General features: G+C 44.9%; 1 protein-coding gene across 1 annotated transcript in view; it reads left to right on the top strand.

Annotated features, from left to right (window-relative positions):
* Nucleotides 1-6,653: 6,653 nt before the first annotated feature.
* adamts6 (ADAM metallopeptidase with thrombospondin type 1 motif, 6) overlaps nt 6,654-16,338 on the top strand; it is a 400,523-nt gene continuing 390,838 nt past the window's right edge. The window contains exons 1-3 of the mRNA XM_070869378.1: nt 6,654-6,750; nt 7,600-7,964; nt 9,070-9,241. Of these exons, the coding sequence (XP_070725479.1) occupies nt 6,654-6,750; nt 7,600-7,964; nt 9,070-9,241 (634 nt within the window). The remainder of the gene's footprint in view (nt 6,751-7,599; nt 7,965-9,069; nt 9,242-16,338) is intronic.

Here is a 16,338-nt window from a genome sequence, read left to right as displayed (position 1 = left end):
CACTTAAAACCTTCCCAGAATGAAGATGAAAACGGTAAAGGCATTTTTCCGACCCCTTTGTCTATCTTAAAGTGTCGTTTTACTGCTAAAGCTCACTACAAGTTGTATTGTAAATTAATGGGATTGGACACTGAAGCAGTTTCAATTATTTCACATTTTTGCTGAAATGGACTGCACTGAAGGGGTCGTTTGGTCTTTTTTGCGATTATATGTTTGAAACCTTAATTTAGCAGATCCTCTCGTGCATTTTAAGTATGATAGTTGCATTTTTTGCCTGATTTTAGGAGAGTAACAAAACGCTATGCAGAATAATGTTCTTTAATGTAATCCGTACCTCGTGTGATTTGTGAGGGTTTTTTAAGAATGCGTCGTTCCAACTAATCAAATGTTGGGAGTGTGACTATAGAAAGCAACCTATATATATATATCTTTAAACATTGCAACAAGACTTAAAAGTGTGCAAGAAGGCACAGACTTTCCAACTCTTTCATTGTTGTAGAGACGCTTGTTTTTATTTGAGTTGCCGGTGTAATGTATTTGGGACAAATGCCAACTGTCTGGGTCACACGCGTTTTATCCAAATAGATTTCGAGCTGCTGTCTGGGAATGGGCTGCTGAATGTTACTTTATATTGACTCTACCGAGCCTATTCCGTTTCCCTCTATGTATGAAAAGTTTTAATTTGCTTCTTTTTGACGTTGAAATGCTGACGTTGAATGGCCAACTGTGGGCTATGTTTTTGTAGTGTCTAGCCTTTTCGTAGCTGCTTCACTGAAAAATTTGGGATTGTCCAGCAGAAATCTGACAGCTCCTGGAAAACTTACTCGGCACGACGCAGGAAACACAGCACAGGTTATAAAGCCAAACCTGACTTTGGTGACGTCTGCAAAGTTTGGTTTTCTTTTCAGAGTCTATTCCTGGTGTGATTTCCGCCCAAAATTTGATTTAAAAAAGAGTGCTCGTGTTCTGCAATCATTGTATCGGAGATCAGACTTTTATATTTTTTATTAAAAAGGAAAGTCATATTTTTTCGTTGCAGAATTCTGACGGTAGCTGAGGGACGTATTATTTATCTCTCCGCTGAAACGGTAACCATTCAATGCAAGGAGCAGTTCTGCAACTTCAGCGGGGAGCCGCAGACTTTATATCCTAGGATTGAGTTACTGCCCCTCCCCCTTCACTTCCCTAGCAACATACACTTGCCACTTGGACCAGGCTAACCCTATCGGTTTAGAAGTTAATGATGCGCGCTTATCTCAAATCTCAAACCGTGTCACTGTTTTATGTTCCGCGGGTCTCCCACTGAATGCGAACTTTCGCATGCACTTGGCTAACGTGACTTTTGTGTGCACTTGGTCATCGTTAACTACTGTGCTACAACTTCAGACTCAATGAGTTATGATCAAACTTTTATCAAAATAGAAAAGCTTTTAAATAAATTATTCTAATTGTAATTCATGGTCCATTTCCTCTGTTTCACAATTTTGGCACTGACTCTATAAAGCCGATGTCACTACATTCGGAGTCGCAAATCTATTTCATTTTTTCAGCCTAAAAATGATTCAGCTGTTATGATGTGCCAGGGAAGTGTAATCTAGACAAGTCAGCCAGCGGTGGTCGCCACTCCCACCTCCTGCTTCGTCCCTTTTAAAAATATTTTATTTTAAATATAGATCATGCAGAATCCCTTCTAGCTTTAGCCTGAGGCCAGGCTTTGGTTTGGTTTGGTGACACCCCTTTGACTTCAATTTGTTCGCCCGCTTCTAAGCGCTCCCTTTTCCCGCGAAGTGATGCGGTCCCTCACCACCTTCGGTGTCTTCCCCTCTGGGCTCCATCTAACTCTCGCCTTGCCTGGTCCTGCTCATTGTAATATGTTATTGGAGCTCACTCTCAGGATTCTCTCGGAGTCGCCCTGAGGCTGTTCTTACTTGCCCTGTGTTACACAGGCCTCGCTTTGTGGCGGGGAGCGGCCGGCTCCTGGTTGCTTCCAGTGCTCCAGGTTCGCTCACACCCGCCCCCCTCGCTCGCTCCTCCTCCTCCCCTCCTCCTCTGTCCTCTTGCTGCTCCCCGCCCGCTCTCCCTGATAGCTTTAAAAAAAAACTTTCCCCTCTTCCTTTGTTTTCCCTTTGCTTTCCGCTTGTTGCCCCCTCTGTTACTTTTATCCTTTGTCTACCTATTGCTTTCACCCGTTCTCCTTTCCTTGTTGCTCGCTCACCAAAAGTTGCACTTCTCTCCCCGTTATTCTTTCCCTCATCCTGTTCTCTCCTCTCTTTTGCCATTTCTCCATTGCTCCCCTTTTCCTCCAGTGGGTTCAACCTTCCTTTTTGCTTTTCCAGTTTGCTTTCCTCAGCTCGAGATTACTTCTCATCTTCCTGCTATTCTCTCACTTGTTCCTCCCCCTTTGCTCCCTTGCTTTTCTTCCTTCCTGGTTGTTCTTCCGCTGCTCCCATCCCACCCCTATCTTCCATTGCTCTGCCTCCTTTTCAACAACAAAAACAACTTGCATTTATATAACACCTTTAACATTGGAAAATGTCCCATTGCCTCCTCTCTCCCTATTTCTCCTCAGTCAATGGTCCCCCTTTCCTTTCTTCATCTCTCTTTCTTCTATACCCGCATTTTTCCTCTCCACTTACTCTCCTCTCCCTTCCTGCTCATAGGCACATAGAAATAGGATTAGGCCATTTAGTCTCTTGAGCCTGTTCCGCCATTCAATGACATCACAGCTGATCTACAACCTAACTCCATATACCCACCTTTGGTTAACAAAAATCTCAGATTTAAAATTAACAATTCATCTAGCATGAATTGCTGTTTGTGGACGAGCGTTCCAAATGGCTACCACCCTTTGTGTGTAGAAGTGTTTCCTGATTTCACTAAGGGCTGGCTCTAATTTTTAGACTACGCCCCCTCTTTTCTTAGGCAATCCCTCGGAGTCGAGGATGACTTGCTTCCACACTAATATGAGTTCTCAGATGACTAATGAGTCCAATGTGGGACATACAGTTTCTGTCACAGGTGGGGCAGATGGTGGTTGGAGGGATGGGTGAGTTGTCGTGTCGCTCCTTCCACTGTTTGCGCTTGGTTTCCGTGTGCTCCCAGCGAAGAGACTCGAGGTGTTCGGCGCCTTCCCAGATGCTTCTCCTCCATTTTGAGCGGTCTTGGGCCAGGGATTCCCAGGTGTCGCGGGGATGTTGCACTTTTTCAAGGAGGCTTTGAGGGTGTCCTAGAAGCGTTTCCTCTGCCCACCTGGGGCTTGCTTGCCGTGTTGGAGCTCTGAGTAGAGCATTTGTTTTGGGAGTCTAGTATCGGGCGTGCGGACGATGTGGCCTGCCTAACGGAGCTGATCAAGCGTGGTCAATGCTCTGATGCTGGGGATGTTGGCCTGAGCGAGAACACTGATGTTGATGCGCCTATCCTGCCAATGGATTTGCAGGATCTTGCGGAGGCAACATTGGTGGTGCTTCTCCAGTGTTTTGACTATGCCCCCTAAGTCCTAGACTTACCAGCCAGCAGAAATAGTTTCTCTCTACAGTATCTGTTCCCCTTAAAATCTTGAAAACTTCGATCAAATCACCCCTAACCTTCCCTAATTTCAGGGAAGACAACCAAAGTTTGTGTAATCTCTCCTTGTAATTTAACCCTGGGAGTCCAGGTATCATTCTGGTAAACTTACGCTGCAGTCCCTCCTACACCAATACATCCTACCTAAGGTGTGGTACCCAGACCTGAACTTAGCATAACTTCTACCCCCTTGTATTATAATCCTCTAGATATAAAAGCCAGAATTCTATTAGCCTTTTTGATTATTTTCTGTACCTGTTCATGACATTTTAATAATCTATGTACCTGGACCACTAAGTCTCTTTGGACGTCCAATGCTTTTAGCTTTCACCATTTAGAAAGTAACCTGTTCTATTCTTTTTAGGTCCAAAGTGGATGACCTCACATTTGCCTACATTGAAATCCATTTGCCACAGTTTTGCCCATTTGCTTAATCTATCGATATAGAAACATAGAAACATTCGGCCCTTCTAGCCTGCACCGCCATTCAATGAGTTCATGGCTGAACATACAACTTCAGTATCCCATTCCTTCTTTCTCACCATACCCCTTGATTCCCCTAGTAGTAAGGACTTCATCTAACTCCTTTTTTAATATATTTAGTGAATTGGCCTCAACAACTTTCTGTGGTAGAGAATTCCACAGGTTCACCACTCTCTGGGTGAAGAAATTCCTCCTCATCTCGGTCCTAAATGGCTTACCCCTTATCCTTAGATTGTGTCCCATTGTAATTTTATGCTTCCATCTACACTTCTTACAATGCCGACTTTCTTTGTGTCATCGGCAAATTTGGATATGTGGCTTTCTATCCCATCGTCTAAGTCGTTAATAAATACAGAGAATAGTTGAGGCCCCATCATAGATCCTTGCGGGACGCCACTAGTCACTCGCTTCTCCCACTCCTTCACCCATCTCCTCTCTTTCCCTCCAACTCTCCACTCCTCCCCTCACCCTCCGACCCTTTGCATCCTCCTCTCCTGCCTATTCCTGTCAAATCTCCCCCTCCCAGTTCTCCATCTCTCTTCCTCCTCCCCTGCTCTTCAACCCCTTCTCTACTCCTTTCCCCATCGCTCTCTCTTGCTGCACCCTTCCTCCACACTCTTGTCCTCCCGTTTCTCTCCCATCCTTCATTCCTGCTCCTCCACTCCCATCCACTCACTCCAACCCTCACCCTCCTACCTTTTGTCCTTCCTCTCCTGCCTACTCCCCTCTCCACATCTCCTACTCCTGTCAAATCTTCCCCCTCCCAATTCTCCATCTCTCTTCCTCCTCCCTGCCCTTCAACCCCTAACCCTCTCCCCTCCCCCCTCTTGCTGCACCCTTCCCTCCACACACCTGTCCTCCCGTTTTATCCCCTCTCCCATCCTTCATTCCTGCTCCTCCACTCCCATCCACTCATTCCATACTCTCCTCCCCTCTTCCCTCTCCACTTCCTCGCTACCTCCTCCCCTTTCCCTCTCATTCCTCCTCCCCTCCTTCCCTCTCCCCTTCCCTATCCTTCATCCCACTCGCTCCCCTTCCCTTCCTATTCCTTATCCCATGCTCCCTCCCCTTCCTATTCCTTATCCCACTCGCTCCCTCCCCTCTCCTTCTAACCCTCTTTTCTCCAATTCCCTTTCTGCCCTACTTCCTTCTTCTTCTTCCCTCCCCCTCTCCCTCCATCTCCCTCCCTTCAGCTGCCTTGCCTGCTCCCCTCTCCCTCTCTCTGCTCCACTCTTCCTTCTCCATATTCCCTCTGCCTTCCCCCACACTCCCCTCTTCTTCCACACTCTTCCCCCTTCCTCCAGTCTTCCCCCTTCATTCACCCTCTCCTCCCCTTCCTCCCCATTTGCTCATTTTCCTCCAATTCACCACCCTCTCCCCAAACTTCCCCTACCCTCTTCCTCTACCCTACCCTCACCCTCCACCCTCTCTCCCCTCTTCCTCCACCCTACCCTCACCCTCTTCCTCCACCCTCTTCCTCCACCCTCTTCCTCCACCCTCTTCCTCCCTCCCCTCTTCCTCCCCTCCCCTCTTCCTCCACCCTACCTCCTCCACCCTACCTCCTCCAACCTCCTCTTCCTCCACCCTACCCCCTCCCTCACCTCCTCCACCATCTTTCTCTATCCCTCCACATCCACTCTCCCTCTCCACCCTACCACCTAGCGCTCTTGCTGCATTCAGGCAGTTCGCGGGAAGGTGATGGCTCCCAAGGCTGTGATCGGCGGTCCCTGTGGATTGACTGGAAGAGCGGGCTCCTGGTGTGGGGCGGCTCGGCCTCTCCACAGGGAGCTTCACTATTCACTTACATTCCATGCTGCATTTGTCGCTGCCAATGGGCTGATGTAGGCTCAGGGTTGTGGGAAAGCGCTGCAGGAGCACTTTTTAACTAAATATAAACCTTTGGTTTCACTCTGGTTGGAAGGCACGAGTTATCACGAGCGAGTTGTTTTGGTTTGCTGTCGATTCTGATGCCTTTTCCTTTAGATTAGGAAGACGCGTGACATGAGTTTTGCACTGTTTTCTCGTCAGCTGTATTTTCTTAATTGTGTGATTTTCCTTGTCAGAGACCGGATGTTAAGAAGTCAACAATCCCAGGCTTTAAAGGGGAGGAGAGAGACTGTGCATTTCCTCTCCGATCTACTTCACGTATCTGGCCTTTGAATCTTCTTTAGTCTGAACCTTACAGTCAGTAGTAACTGTGCATTCAGTCTATAGCGACATAAAATAAATCTATATAATCCAAAATCTGAATAAGCTAAAATGACCCGCACAAGAAATTTACTGAGAATAAGAGTGGACAATAGCATCATTAATGCATTGCGTTCCCCTTTTGCAGGCATACGGATGACTGAGTCCCAATACACGGCCAATGAGTGTCGGTGCTGAGGGTTTCGCGGCTTTGCTGCTGGCTTTGGGCGCAGGGATGAGTGGGCACACGGGCTGGTGCAGGCGCTGCTGGGCCATTCGGCGCTGAGGCATCGCCGCCGCCGCCGCACGGAAACGTGCCGAGGACGCCGCGACCCATGGGCTTGTTATGGTGCGCTTCTGGAGTCGACAAAACTGTCTAGCGCAAAGGTAGCCACAAACAGCTTTAGGTTCACTAAATTATGGAAATTTTGTGGAAGACGGTGACTTGGATTTTGAGCCTAGTCATGGCTGCTTCGGAATTTGACAGTGACACAAGGCTTTCTTACAGTTCTCAAGGTAGGATCTTCTCATCATGACCAATACACTGTAGACTAGCGCCACATCACCAAGGCTTTAAAACAGAAATAAACGATGTTGGCTTTTGATGGCACAAGTTCATTTTTACTTTGTTACAACTGTGGCTAAGAGCATTGGCGCAGAGTGATCCTTGATGTGTGCAAGGTGACCTCTGGCGTTTGTGATTTGACAAAGAATTGGAAAGATTGGCAACGAAAAATTAAAAAAAAAATTATTTTTAAATCTACATTTTTGACCGAGTGCAGCAGCAGAATTTAGTTAAGACGATTGGACTGAACTGTATGTGAGTGACTTGATGCAAACCTGTTGAATACAGCCCCGTAATATACAGTAGATTGGGGATCGGGATAGACCGAAAATAACTCATTTGGTCCAATCTGAACGAGATCCAGAACACATTCTTTAATGTTTTGTTTATGTCAGGAGTTTGCATAAATTTGGTTTGTCTACATAGCAGAGTCCACATATTGCACTTGGGGTGTTAATAGCAATATTTTGCAATATGCTAATTATTACTAGATCACCTTTCAAGGGATGGTGCAGTTAACTTTTTCTGCATAAGTCTGGTTAGTTTGATGTCTTTGTCCTTCCCAACTTACTGCATCTGACGTGGTTCCATTAATTCTGAGGTATTAACTGATTTACTACTGGACTATGTGATGTAGTTACATAGCTTAACATCGCTGCATTTTGAAAATACTTGGCAGCTACTCTCCCTTTAGATTGGATGGAATGATTTTTGACTGGTGTTTTAGTAGTACTTTGTCACGTCCTTTTTCTTTTCTTCCACGCCCACTTCCTGGATCTTTCCACCTTATGATTTCAAAGAGGAATTCCTTTCTTACCTTGAACATTATCAGCTGACGGTTCCTGTTCGAGTGGACCATAACGGAGGTTTCCTGAACGACAGTGGGAAAAGCTCTAGACATTCAAGGCGAAGGAGGAGTTCGGATGTTACACCTCGTGATCCAGCCGAATCTAAATTATTTTACAGACTGTCCGCCTATGGAAAGCACTTTCATCTAAACTTGAGTTTAAACACTAAATTAATCGCCAGACATTTTATCGTAGAATATTGGGGGAATGATGGTCCTGAATGGAAACACGATTTTATTGATAACTGCCATTACGTGGGATATGCACAACATGAATACAACACTACAACAGTGGCTTTAAGCAACTGTAATGGTCTGGTGAGTAGAACACTAAACTTGCTTTTCAAATTGGGATGGTGCTTTATTCATTCGGTTGCTTTGTTCTGTAGTATATAAATTACTTGTTATTATGCAGCAGCCAGAAATGTTAACTGAACTAATGGAACAGCAGAGGAAACACAAACAGCTGCCCCGCTGTATGATGCACATGGCTAATTTGCATATGATCCACCGCAGTGGGAAGGGTAGCCAGATCTTAAAGAGGCAGGTCCCTTTCACTGGCCTCTGCAGACCGAATGTTATTCCGAAGCACGTACAAAAATCCAACTTCCTGTGTAGCATACCAAAGTACAGATTTCTGACAAAGTTCCGTGCAAGTCGGGTAGTTTAATTAAATAATATATTTCTTGGCGATGTAGTAAAAGCTGCATTAGTTGGGAGGTTGATTAACTCTTTTTTCAGTGTTTACAAATGATGGATATCTTACCATAACAGATATGACCACTATATGGGAACAATATGTTTCTGCCAACTTACAAGGAGTGTAAACTAGAGTTTTGCTGCATACATGATTACTCGTGTTTAACATATTACACCTTTATAAGTTTTGAATAGAGAAAAGTACAACTTTGGTTTGGATACAAATCACTATTATAAGTGCCTGGCTAGTATATTTATTTCAAAGTGATCAAATGCATTGAAATCAGCATTAACTAATTTTTTGGAAGAAAGCTGTACAAAAAATGAAGGAGTAACAAACCGTGCGTTGCTGGCAACTCCTCAGCAAAAATGGTCCAACCGTTTAAATACCCAGATGAATGGGGGAAAAATGGCCTTAGAAAGTAGTGAATTAAAAGAAAAAGGAGCTTTTAATTGTCAGTAGATTTAATATATTTCAATTCTTTGGATTTTTTTGGATAATCCTCAGACTCAGTTGCTGTATGCTCATTGTTACAAGTTTCATTATTCACCCTTTTTGTTATAACATTTCATACAATATCAGTTTAAAGAATTTTGAACATTCATTATGCACAATCCAGATATATCTGTACTGTACTTTAGGGATGGGCTTTTTGAGCCTAATTCCTAAACGAATTCTAAAGTTCTTCCATGCAGTAATGCTGATCTGTTTTGTTTTCTCAAGCATGGGGTGATTGTAACAGAAGAAGATCAGTATTTCATTGAGCCATTGCAGAATATATCTGAGGACCATACCAGTAACTTTACCTATGGCGAAGGCCACCCTCATGTTGTTTACAAACGTTCTTCCATTCGGCAAAGGCATCAAACCAACATGTCAAACTGCGGAGTTCCAGGTAATTTACTTAATATTTCAGGAGAATATACAAAGATATAATCCTTTTCTCTTTCATGAAAAGATGTAGGATTAAACAGTGCATACAAATAATATATAAAACCACAATACTGAAGAATGCACAGAAATACTGAAACAGATAACTCGGTCCTGTGTAGATAACTCTATATGGCAGTGATTTTTACAGTTTTTGATTACTTTGTAGTACAGAATCATAACATGTTTTAATACAATTGATGTAGCTAGAGAAAACTTTGTTGATAAAACAACATTTAGTATGTTCTGGCCATACATCTTTAGAGCCAGCTGATCCTCAAAATACAATAAAGAATGACTAGTTAAGAGTTTCTTCATCATCATGGTGTCAACTGGGACTCTGATAGCACTGAGTCAGAAGGTTGTGGATTCAAGTCACACTTCAGTGCAGGATAGTCTTTTGGATGAGATGTTAAATCGAAGCCCCGTCTGCCCTATCAGGTGGATGTAAAAGATCCTATGGTACTATTTTGAACAAGAGCAGGGGAGTTCTCCCCGGTCTCCTAGCCAACATTTATCCCTCAACTAACATCTCTAAAACAGACTATCTGATCATTATCACATTGTTGTTTGTGGGAGCATGTTGTGCGCAAAATTAGCTGCCATGTTTTGTACATTATAAAAGCGACTACACTTTAAAACTACTTCATTGGGTGTAAAACATTTTGGGAAAGCCACTATATAAGTGAAAGTTCTTTCTTTTTAACAAGGACTTTTGTCTTGTAGTACCGAGAGGACTGCTGCAAGAGTTCTGTTTTGTTGTTTCTTCTTTGTACTTGCAACTCTTTGCAGTGTGTTAATGAATTGCAGTTGTTACCATTCAATAAATGAAAAAAATGTTCTACACAGAGCCACATGAATGTTCAAAAGTTGCTGAAATGATTGTGTGGAAGTTCATGCTTTTTCAGTACACTTTTATGTAGTACTACTTTAACCTTTGGAGTGGTATAGATGTCTAGTAACATAAATACAATTAAATGTACAATGGTAGTAAGGTAGGACATAGCATTGGTACTCAAGCAGGACGGGATGCAGGTTCACACTGAAGTTACCCTACTGGATCAGATTGCAGGTCAACCATTGGGTGGAGGTGCAGAGTGGAAGCCAGGTGTAATCTGAGAGGGGGAGATTTTCTCAGTGGTCAATTATAGAGCTGCATTGATAGAAACTTATCAACAGGTCACTTTTTCACTTTCTTGGTTGTTTTGTGATTCTTGGATTCCATGCTCTTGAGGTCTCCCAGCACCTCTGTAACATTCTCTGGCTGAGAGGACATTGGTCAGCCTGTTCCTCGGCATGCCAATGACAGTCCCCGAAAGTCTTGAACTAGTGTGAGGATGGCAACTCTCCTGAGCAGGTTTTCCACCCTGGTAGTCACTTTATGCCTACCCTTGATGGTATTACTCAAGAAATACGAATAGGGGGAAATGTAGTACTAACCCATGCTCTGCCATTCTGTAGCAAAGTACACATACTGCCATGTAGGTTTATAATCTTAAATATTAGTGCTGTTCCTGGCTTTCTGTTATTTTGTCCTGCACATACATGTGTCATTTTTCTTATTTTGCTCCATCCTTGAACAATGGCTTGTATTCTGTCAGAATAAGCTGATGAGCAAAAGCAAACAGCCATAATGAGCAGGGATCGAATGCCATTTGAAATGAAACAGCACAGTGGATGCCTGATAGCTTAAGGTCAAAATTACAACAACTCACACTTATATAGCACATTTATCATTGTAAAATGACACAAGAAACTTAACAAGAGTGATATCAATGAAAACAGTCTTGACATTTTTGACTGAGCTACAGAATGAGATATCAGGGCAGATGACAAATTATAGTTACAGTAAATATCTATAAAAGCATGTAAATTACAAGGATTTTAGTATTTAATTTACAAGGATATTGGTTTTATAAGCTACAGCACGATACATTTCCTTTGCACATATTACTGTGTAACCATTTCAATAATTAGTAGAATATTCAAATGTAGAAGAAAATATTTCAACTTCATCCTATCAATGAAATTTAAAAGTATAAATCAAAGCATAAGCTTGTTATTTATTTAATGAGTCCTCAAATAACATAGCCCTATTTATTAATCTGTATTGTTCTTGAAAGACACGCATTTGAACAAAACATGATGGTTTGAAATGATGCTGAGACGCAGTGGTTATTGGCAGCCGTGTTTCCCACATTACAATAGTGGATACACTACAAAAAAAAAGTATTTCATTGGCTGTAAAGTGCTTTGAGGTCTGGTGGTCCTGAAAGGCGCTTATATAAATGCAAGTCTTTCTTTAACATATGAAGAAAGGCTGGATCGACTAGGCTTATATTCAATGTAATTTAGAAGAATGAGAGGGGAACTCATAGAAACATATAAAATTCTGATGGGATTGGACAGGTTAGATGCTGGAAGAATGTTCCCGATGTTGGGGAAGTCCAGAACCAGGGGTCACAGTCTAAGGATAAGGGGTAAGCCATTTAGGACCGAGATGAGGAGAAACTTCTTCACTCAGAGAATTGTGAGCATGTGGAATTCTCTAACACAGAAAGTTGTTGAGGCCAGTTCGTTAGATATAGTCAAAAGGGAGTTAGATGTGGCCCTTACGTTTAAAGGGATCAAGGGGTATGGAGAGAAAGCAGGAATGGGGTACTGAAGTGCATGATCAGCCATGATCATATTGAATGGTGGTGCAGGCTCGAAGGGCCAAATCGCCAAATCCTGCACCTATTTTCTATGTTTCTATGTGTCTAAACAGGAATCAGGAAATATTAATAAGTAAATATTGTATATTATGATAAACTTTCTTTTTATTAAAAGAAAACTCATAATGGAAAAGCAAAATTCGGTCAGGCAGAGTCAGCATGGATTTATGAAGGGGAAGTCATGTTTGACAAATTTGCTGGAGTTCTTTGAAGATGTAACGAACAGCGTGGATAAAAGGGAACCAATGGATGTGTATTTGGACTTCCAGAAGGCATTTGACAAGGTGCCACATAAAAGGTTACTACACATCAGTAGAGGGTTAGCCTGACATCATAGTGGGGAAAATGTTGGAATCAATCATTAAGGATGAAATAGCAGCACATTTGGAAGGCAGTGACAGGATCAGTCCAAGTCAGCATGGATTTATGAAAGGGAAATCATGCTTGACAAATCTTCTGGAATTTTTTGAGGATGTAACTAGTAGAGTGGACAAGGGAGAACCAGTAAATGTGGTATATTTGGACTTTCAAAAGGCTTTTGACAAGGTCCCACACAAGAGATTGGCGTGCAAAATCAAAGCACATGGTATTGGGGGTAATGTACTGACGTGAATAGAGAACTGGTTGGCAGACAGGAAGCAGAGAGTCGGGATTAACGGGTCCTTTTCAGAATGGCAGACAGTGACTAGTGGAGTGCTGCAGGGCTCAGTGCTGGGACCCCAGCTCTTTACAATATATATTAATGATTTAGATGATGGAATTGAGTGTAATATCTCCAAGTTTGCAGATGACACTAAACTGGGTGGTGGTGTGAGCTGTGAGGAGGACGTTAAGAGGCTGCAGGTTGATTTGGACAGGTTAGGCGAGGGGCAAATATATGGCAGATGCAGTATAATGTGGATAAATGTGAGGCTATCCACTTTGGGGGCAAAAACACGAAGGCAGAATATTATCTGAATGGCGGCAGATTAGGAAAAGGGGAGATGTAGCGAGACCTGGGTGTCATGGTTCATCAGTCATTGAAGGTTGGCATGCAGATACAGCAGGCGGTGAAGAAGGAAAATGGTATGTTGGCCTTCATAGCAAGGGGATTTGAGTATAGGAGCAGGGAAGTCTTACTGCAGTTGTACAGGGCCTTGGTGAGGCCCCACCTGGAATATTGTGTTAGTTTTGGTCTCCTAATCTGAGGAAGGATGTTCGTGCTATTGAGGGAGTGCAGCGAAGGTTCACCACACTGATTGCCGGGATGGCAGGACTGACATATGAGGAGAGACTGGATCGACTGGGCCTGTATTCACTGGAGTTTAGAAGGATGAGAGGGGATCTCATGGAAACATATAAAATTCTGACTGGACTGGACAGGTTAGATGCAGGAAGAATGTTCCCGATGTTGGGGAAGTCCAGAACCAGGGGACACAGTCTAAGGATAAGGGGTAAGCCATTTAGGACTGAGATGAGGAGAACTTCTTCACTCAGAGAGTTGTTAACCTGTGGAATTCCCTACCGCAGAGAGTTGTTGATGCCAGTTCATTGGATATATTCAAGACGGAGTTAGATATGGCCCTTGCGGCTAAAGGGATCAAGTGGTATGGAGAGAGTAGGAACGGGGTACTGAAGGATGATCAACCATGATCTTATTGAATGGTGGTGCAGGCTCAAAGGGCCTAATGGCCTACTCCTGCACCTATTTTCTATGTTTCTACAAGATAAAAGTTCAGGGGGTTGTGGGTAATATATTAGCATGGATAGAGGATTGGCTAACTAATAGAGAACAGAGAGCCGGGATAAATGATTCATTCTCTGGTTGGCAACCAGTAACTAATGGGGTGCCGCAGGGATCAGTGCTGGGCCCCAACTATTTACAATCTATATTAACGACTTGGAAGAAGGGGCTGAGTGTATTGTAGCCAAGTTTGCTGACGATACAAAGATTGGAGGAAAAGCAATGTGTGAGGAGGACACAAAAAATCTGCAAAAGGACATAGACAGGCTAAATGCACTTTGGCAGAAAAAAAATCAAAGGGCAAGTTATTACTTAAATGGAGAAAGATTGCAAAGTATCGCAGTGCAGCGGGACCTGGGGGTACTTGTGCATGAAACACAAAAGCATAGTATGCAGGTACAGCAATTGATCAGGAAGGTCAATGGAATCTTGGCCTTTATTGCAAAGGGGATGGAGTATAAAAGCAGGGAAGTCTTGCTACAGCTATATAAGGTATTGGTGATGCCACACCTGGAATACTGCATGCAGTTTTGATTTCCATATTTACGAGAGGACATACTTGCTTTGGAGGCAGTTCAGAGAAAGTTCACTAGGTTCATTCCGGGGGTGAGGGGGTTGACTTATGAGGAAAGGTTGAGTAGGTTAGGCCTCTACATTGGAATTGAGGTGATCTTATCGAAAAGTATAAGATTATGGGCCCAAGTTTCGAGCCGCGCCTAGAACAGCGCACTCCCGACCTGGACGCCCGTTTTTCGCGCCACAAAGTGCGCCGAAAAAAACCCTCCAGATTCTCCACCTCCCTGCAGGTCCTCTGGCCCTCGGCGCAGCGCAGCACGAGCTGTAGGGGGCGGAGCTAGATCCCTGCGCTGAAAACAGTGCCGGGACCTCTGCACATGCGCGCTACAGTGGGCGCGCATGCGCGGTAGCCCCAGGCGCCCAAAACTGTGTGGGAGGGGCCGAAGCAAGCAGCCTCTAGCCCTGGCCGAATGGCCTCACTGGGGCTGCGTGCATAAGGCTCCTCCCACGCCCAGCTCCTGCTTCCTCCCGACCCGACTCGACTCCCGCTTCCCACCTCCGGACCGGACCCGACACCGACCTGACTCCTCCCGCTTCCCCCCCCCCTCCCCCGCCTCCGGACCGGACCGGACCCGACACCGACCCGACTCCCGCTTCCCCCCCCCCCCCTCCCCCGGACTGGATCCGACCTGACCTCCCTCCCCCCGACCTGACCTCCCTCTCCCTCCCTCCCCCCGACCCGAATCGAACTGACCTCCCTCCCTCCCTCCCACCACCCCCCCGACCCGCGCTCCCCCCGACCCGACCCAACGCCACCTACCTGTAAATCTGGTGCTAGGGACGGGCCCTGCCCGAAGTCTCGGGCCCTTCTCCTTCCCCGCCTCCCCAATCTCCTTCCCCCCCCTCCCAATCTCCTTCTCCCCACCAATCTCCTTCCCCACCCCCATCTCCTTCCCCACCCCATCTCCTTCCCCCCCCATCTCCTTCCCCCCCATCTCCTCCTTCCCCCCCATCTCCTTCCTCCCCCCCATCTCCTTCCTCCCCCCCATCTCCTTCCCCCTCTATCTCCTTTCCCCCCCTATCTCCTTTCCCCCCCATATCTCCTTTCCCCCCATCTCCTTTCCCCGCCCATCTCCTTTCCCCCATCTCCTTTCCCCCATCTCCTTTCCCCCATCTCCTTTCTCCCCCTTCTCACCTTTATCCCCTTCTCCCCCCCTCCCCCTTCTCCCCATCCCTCCCCCCTCCCCCTTCTCCCCCATTCCTCCCCCTTCTCCCCCATCCCTCCCCCTTCTCCCCTTCCTTCCCTCTGCTCCCCCCCTTTCTCCCTCTACCCCCCTCCTCCCCCTCCCCTCGCTGTCAGAAACACAGACACTGACAGACAGAGGATGAGAAACACACACAGACAGACAGAGAGATAGAGACACTGACAGAGACACACTGTGAGGGGGCATCCCAGCACGCTGTCGGAGGGCTCCCGGTGCTGCAGTCGGTAAGTAGAAAATGTTTTATTTATTGATTTAAAAAAAAACAATTATTTCTTATTAATTTTTTTTGATTGATTTATTGGTTGATTTATTGATGTATTTATCATTTATTATTGATGATGGCTCTTTATTTGTAAAACTGAAGTGTTTAATGTTTGTAAACTTCCCTTTAAACCCCTCCCCCCCACCATTCCTGACGCCTGATTTGTAACCTACGCCTGATTTTCTAAAGTGTAGACAAGGTTTTTTCGAGCGTACAAAAACCTTCACTTACTCCATTCTAAGTTAGTTTGGAGTAAGTTTTCACTGACGAAACTTTGAAAACAGGCGCAAGTGGCCGGACACGCCCCCTTTGGAAAAAAAAATTCTGTTCCAAAGTGAAACTGTTCTAACTGACTAGAACTGGAGCAAACGAAATGACGAGAATTCCAATTTCTAAGATACTCCGTTCTACACCAGTTGCTCCTAAAAATCAGGAGCAAATCATGTGGAAACTTGGGGCCTATGAGGGGGCTTGACCAGGTGGAAGCAGAGAGGATGTTTCCACTGATGGGGGAGACTAGAACTAGAGGGCATGATCTTAAAATATGGGGCCGTCAATTTAAAACAGAGATGAGGAGAAATT

Source organism: Pristiophorus japonicus, chromosome 2, assembly GCF_044704955.1.
Source record: "Pristiophorus japonicus isolate sPriJap1 chromosome 2, sPriJap1.hap1, whole genome shotgun sequence".
NCBI lineage: Eukaryota > Metazoa > Chordata > Chondrichthyes > Pristiophoridae > Pristiophorus > Pristiophorus japonicus.
Note: the sequence above shows the minus strand (reverse complement) of the source record. Positions and strands in the feature narration are given on the sequence as shown.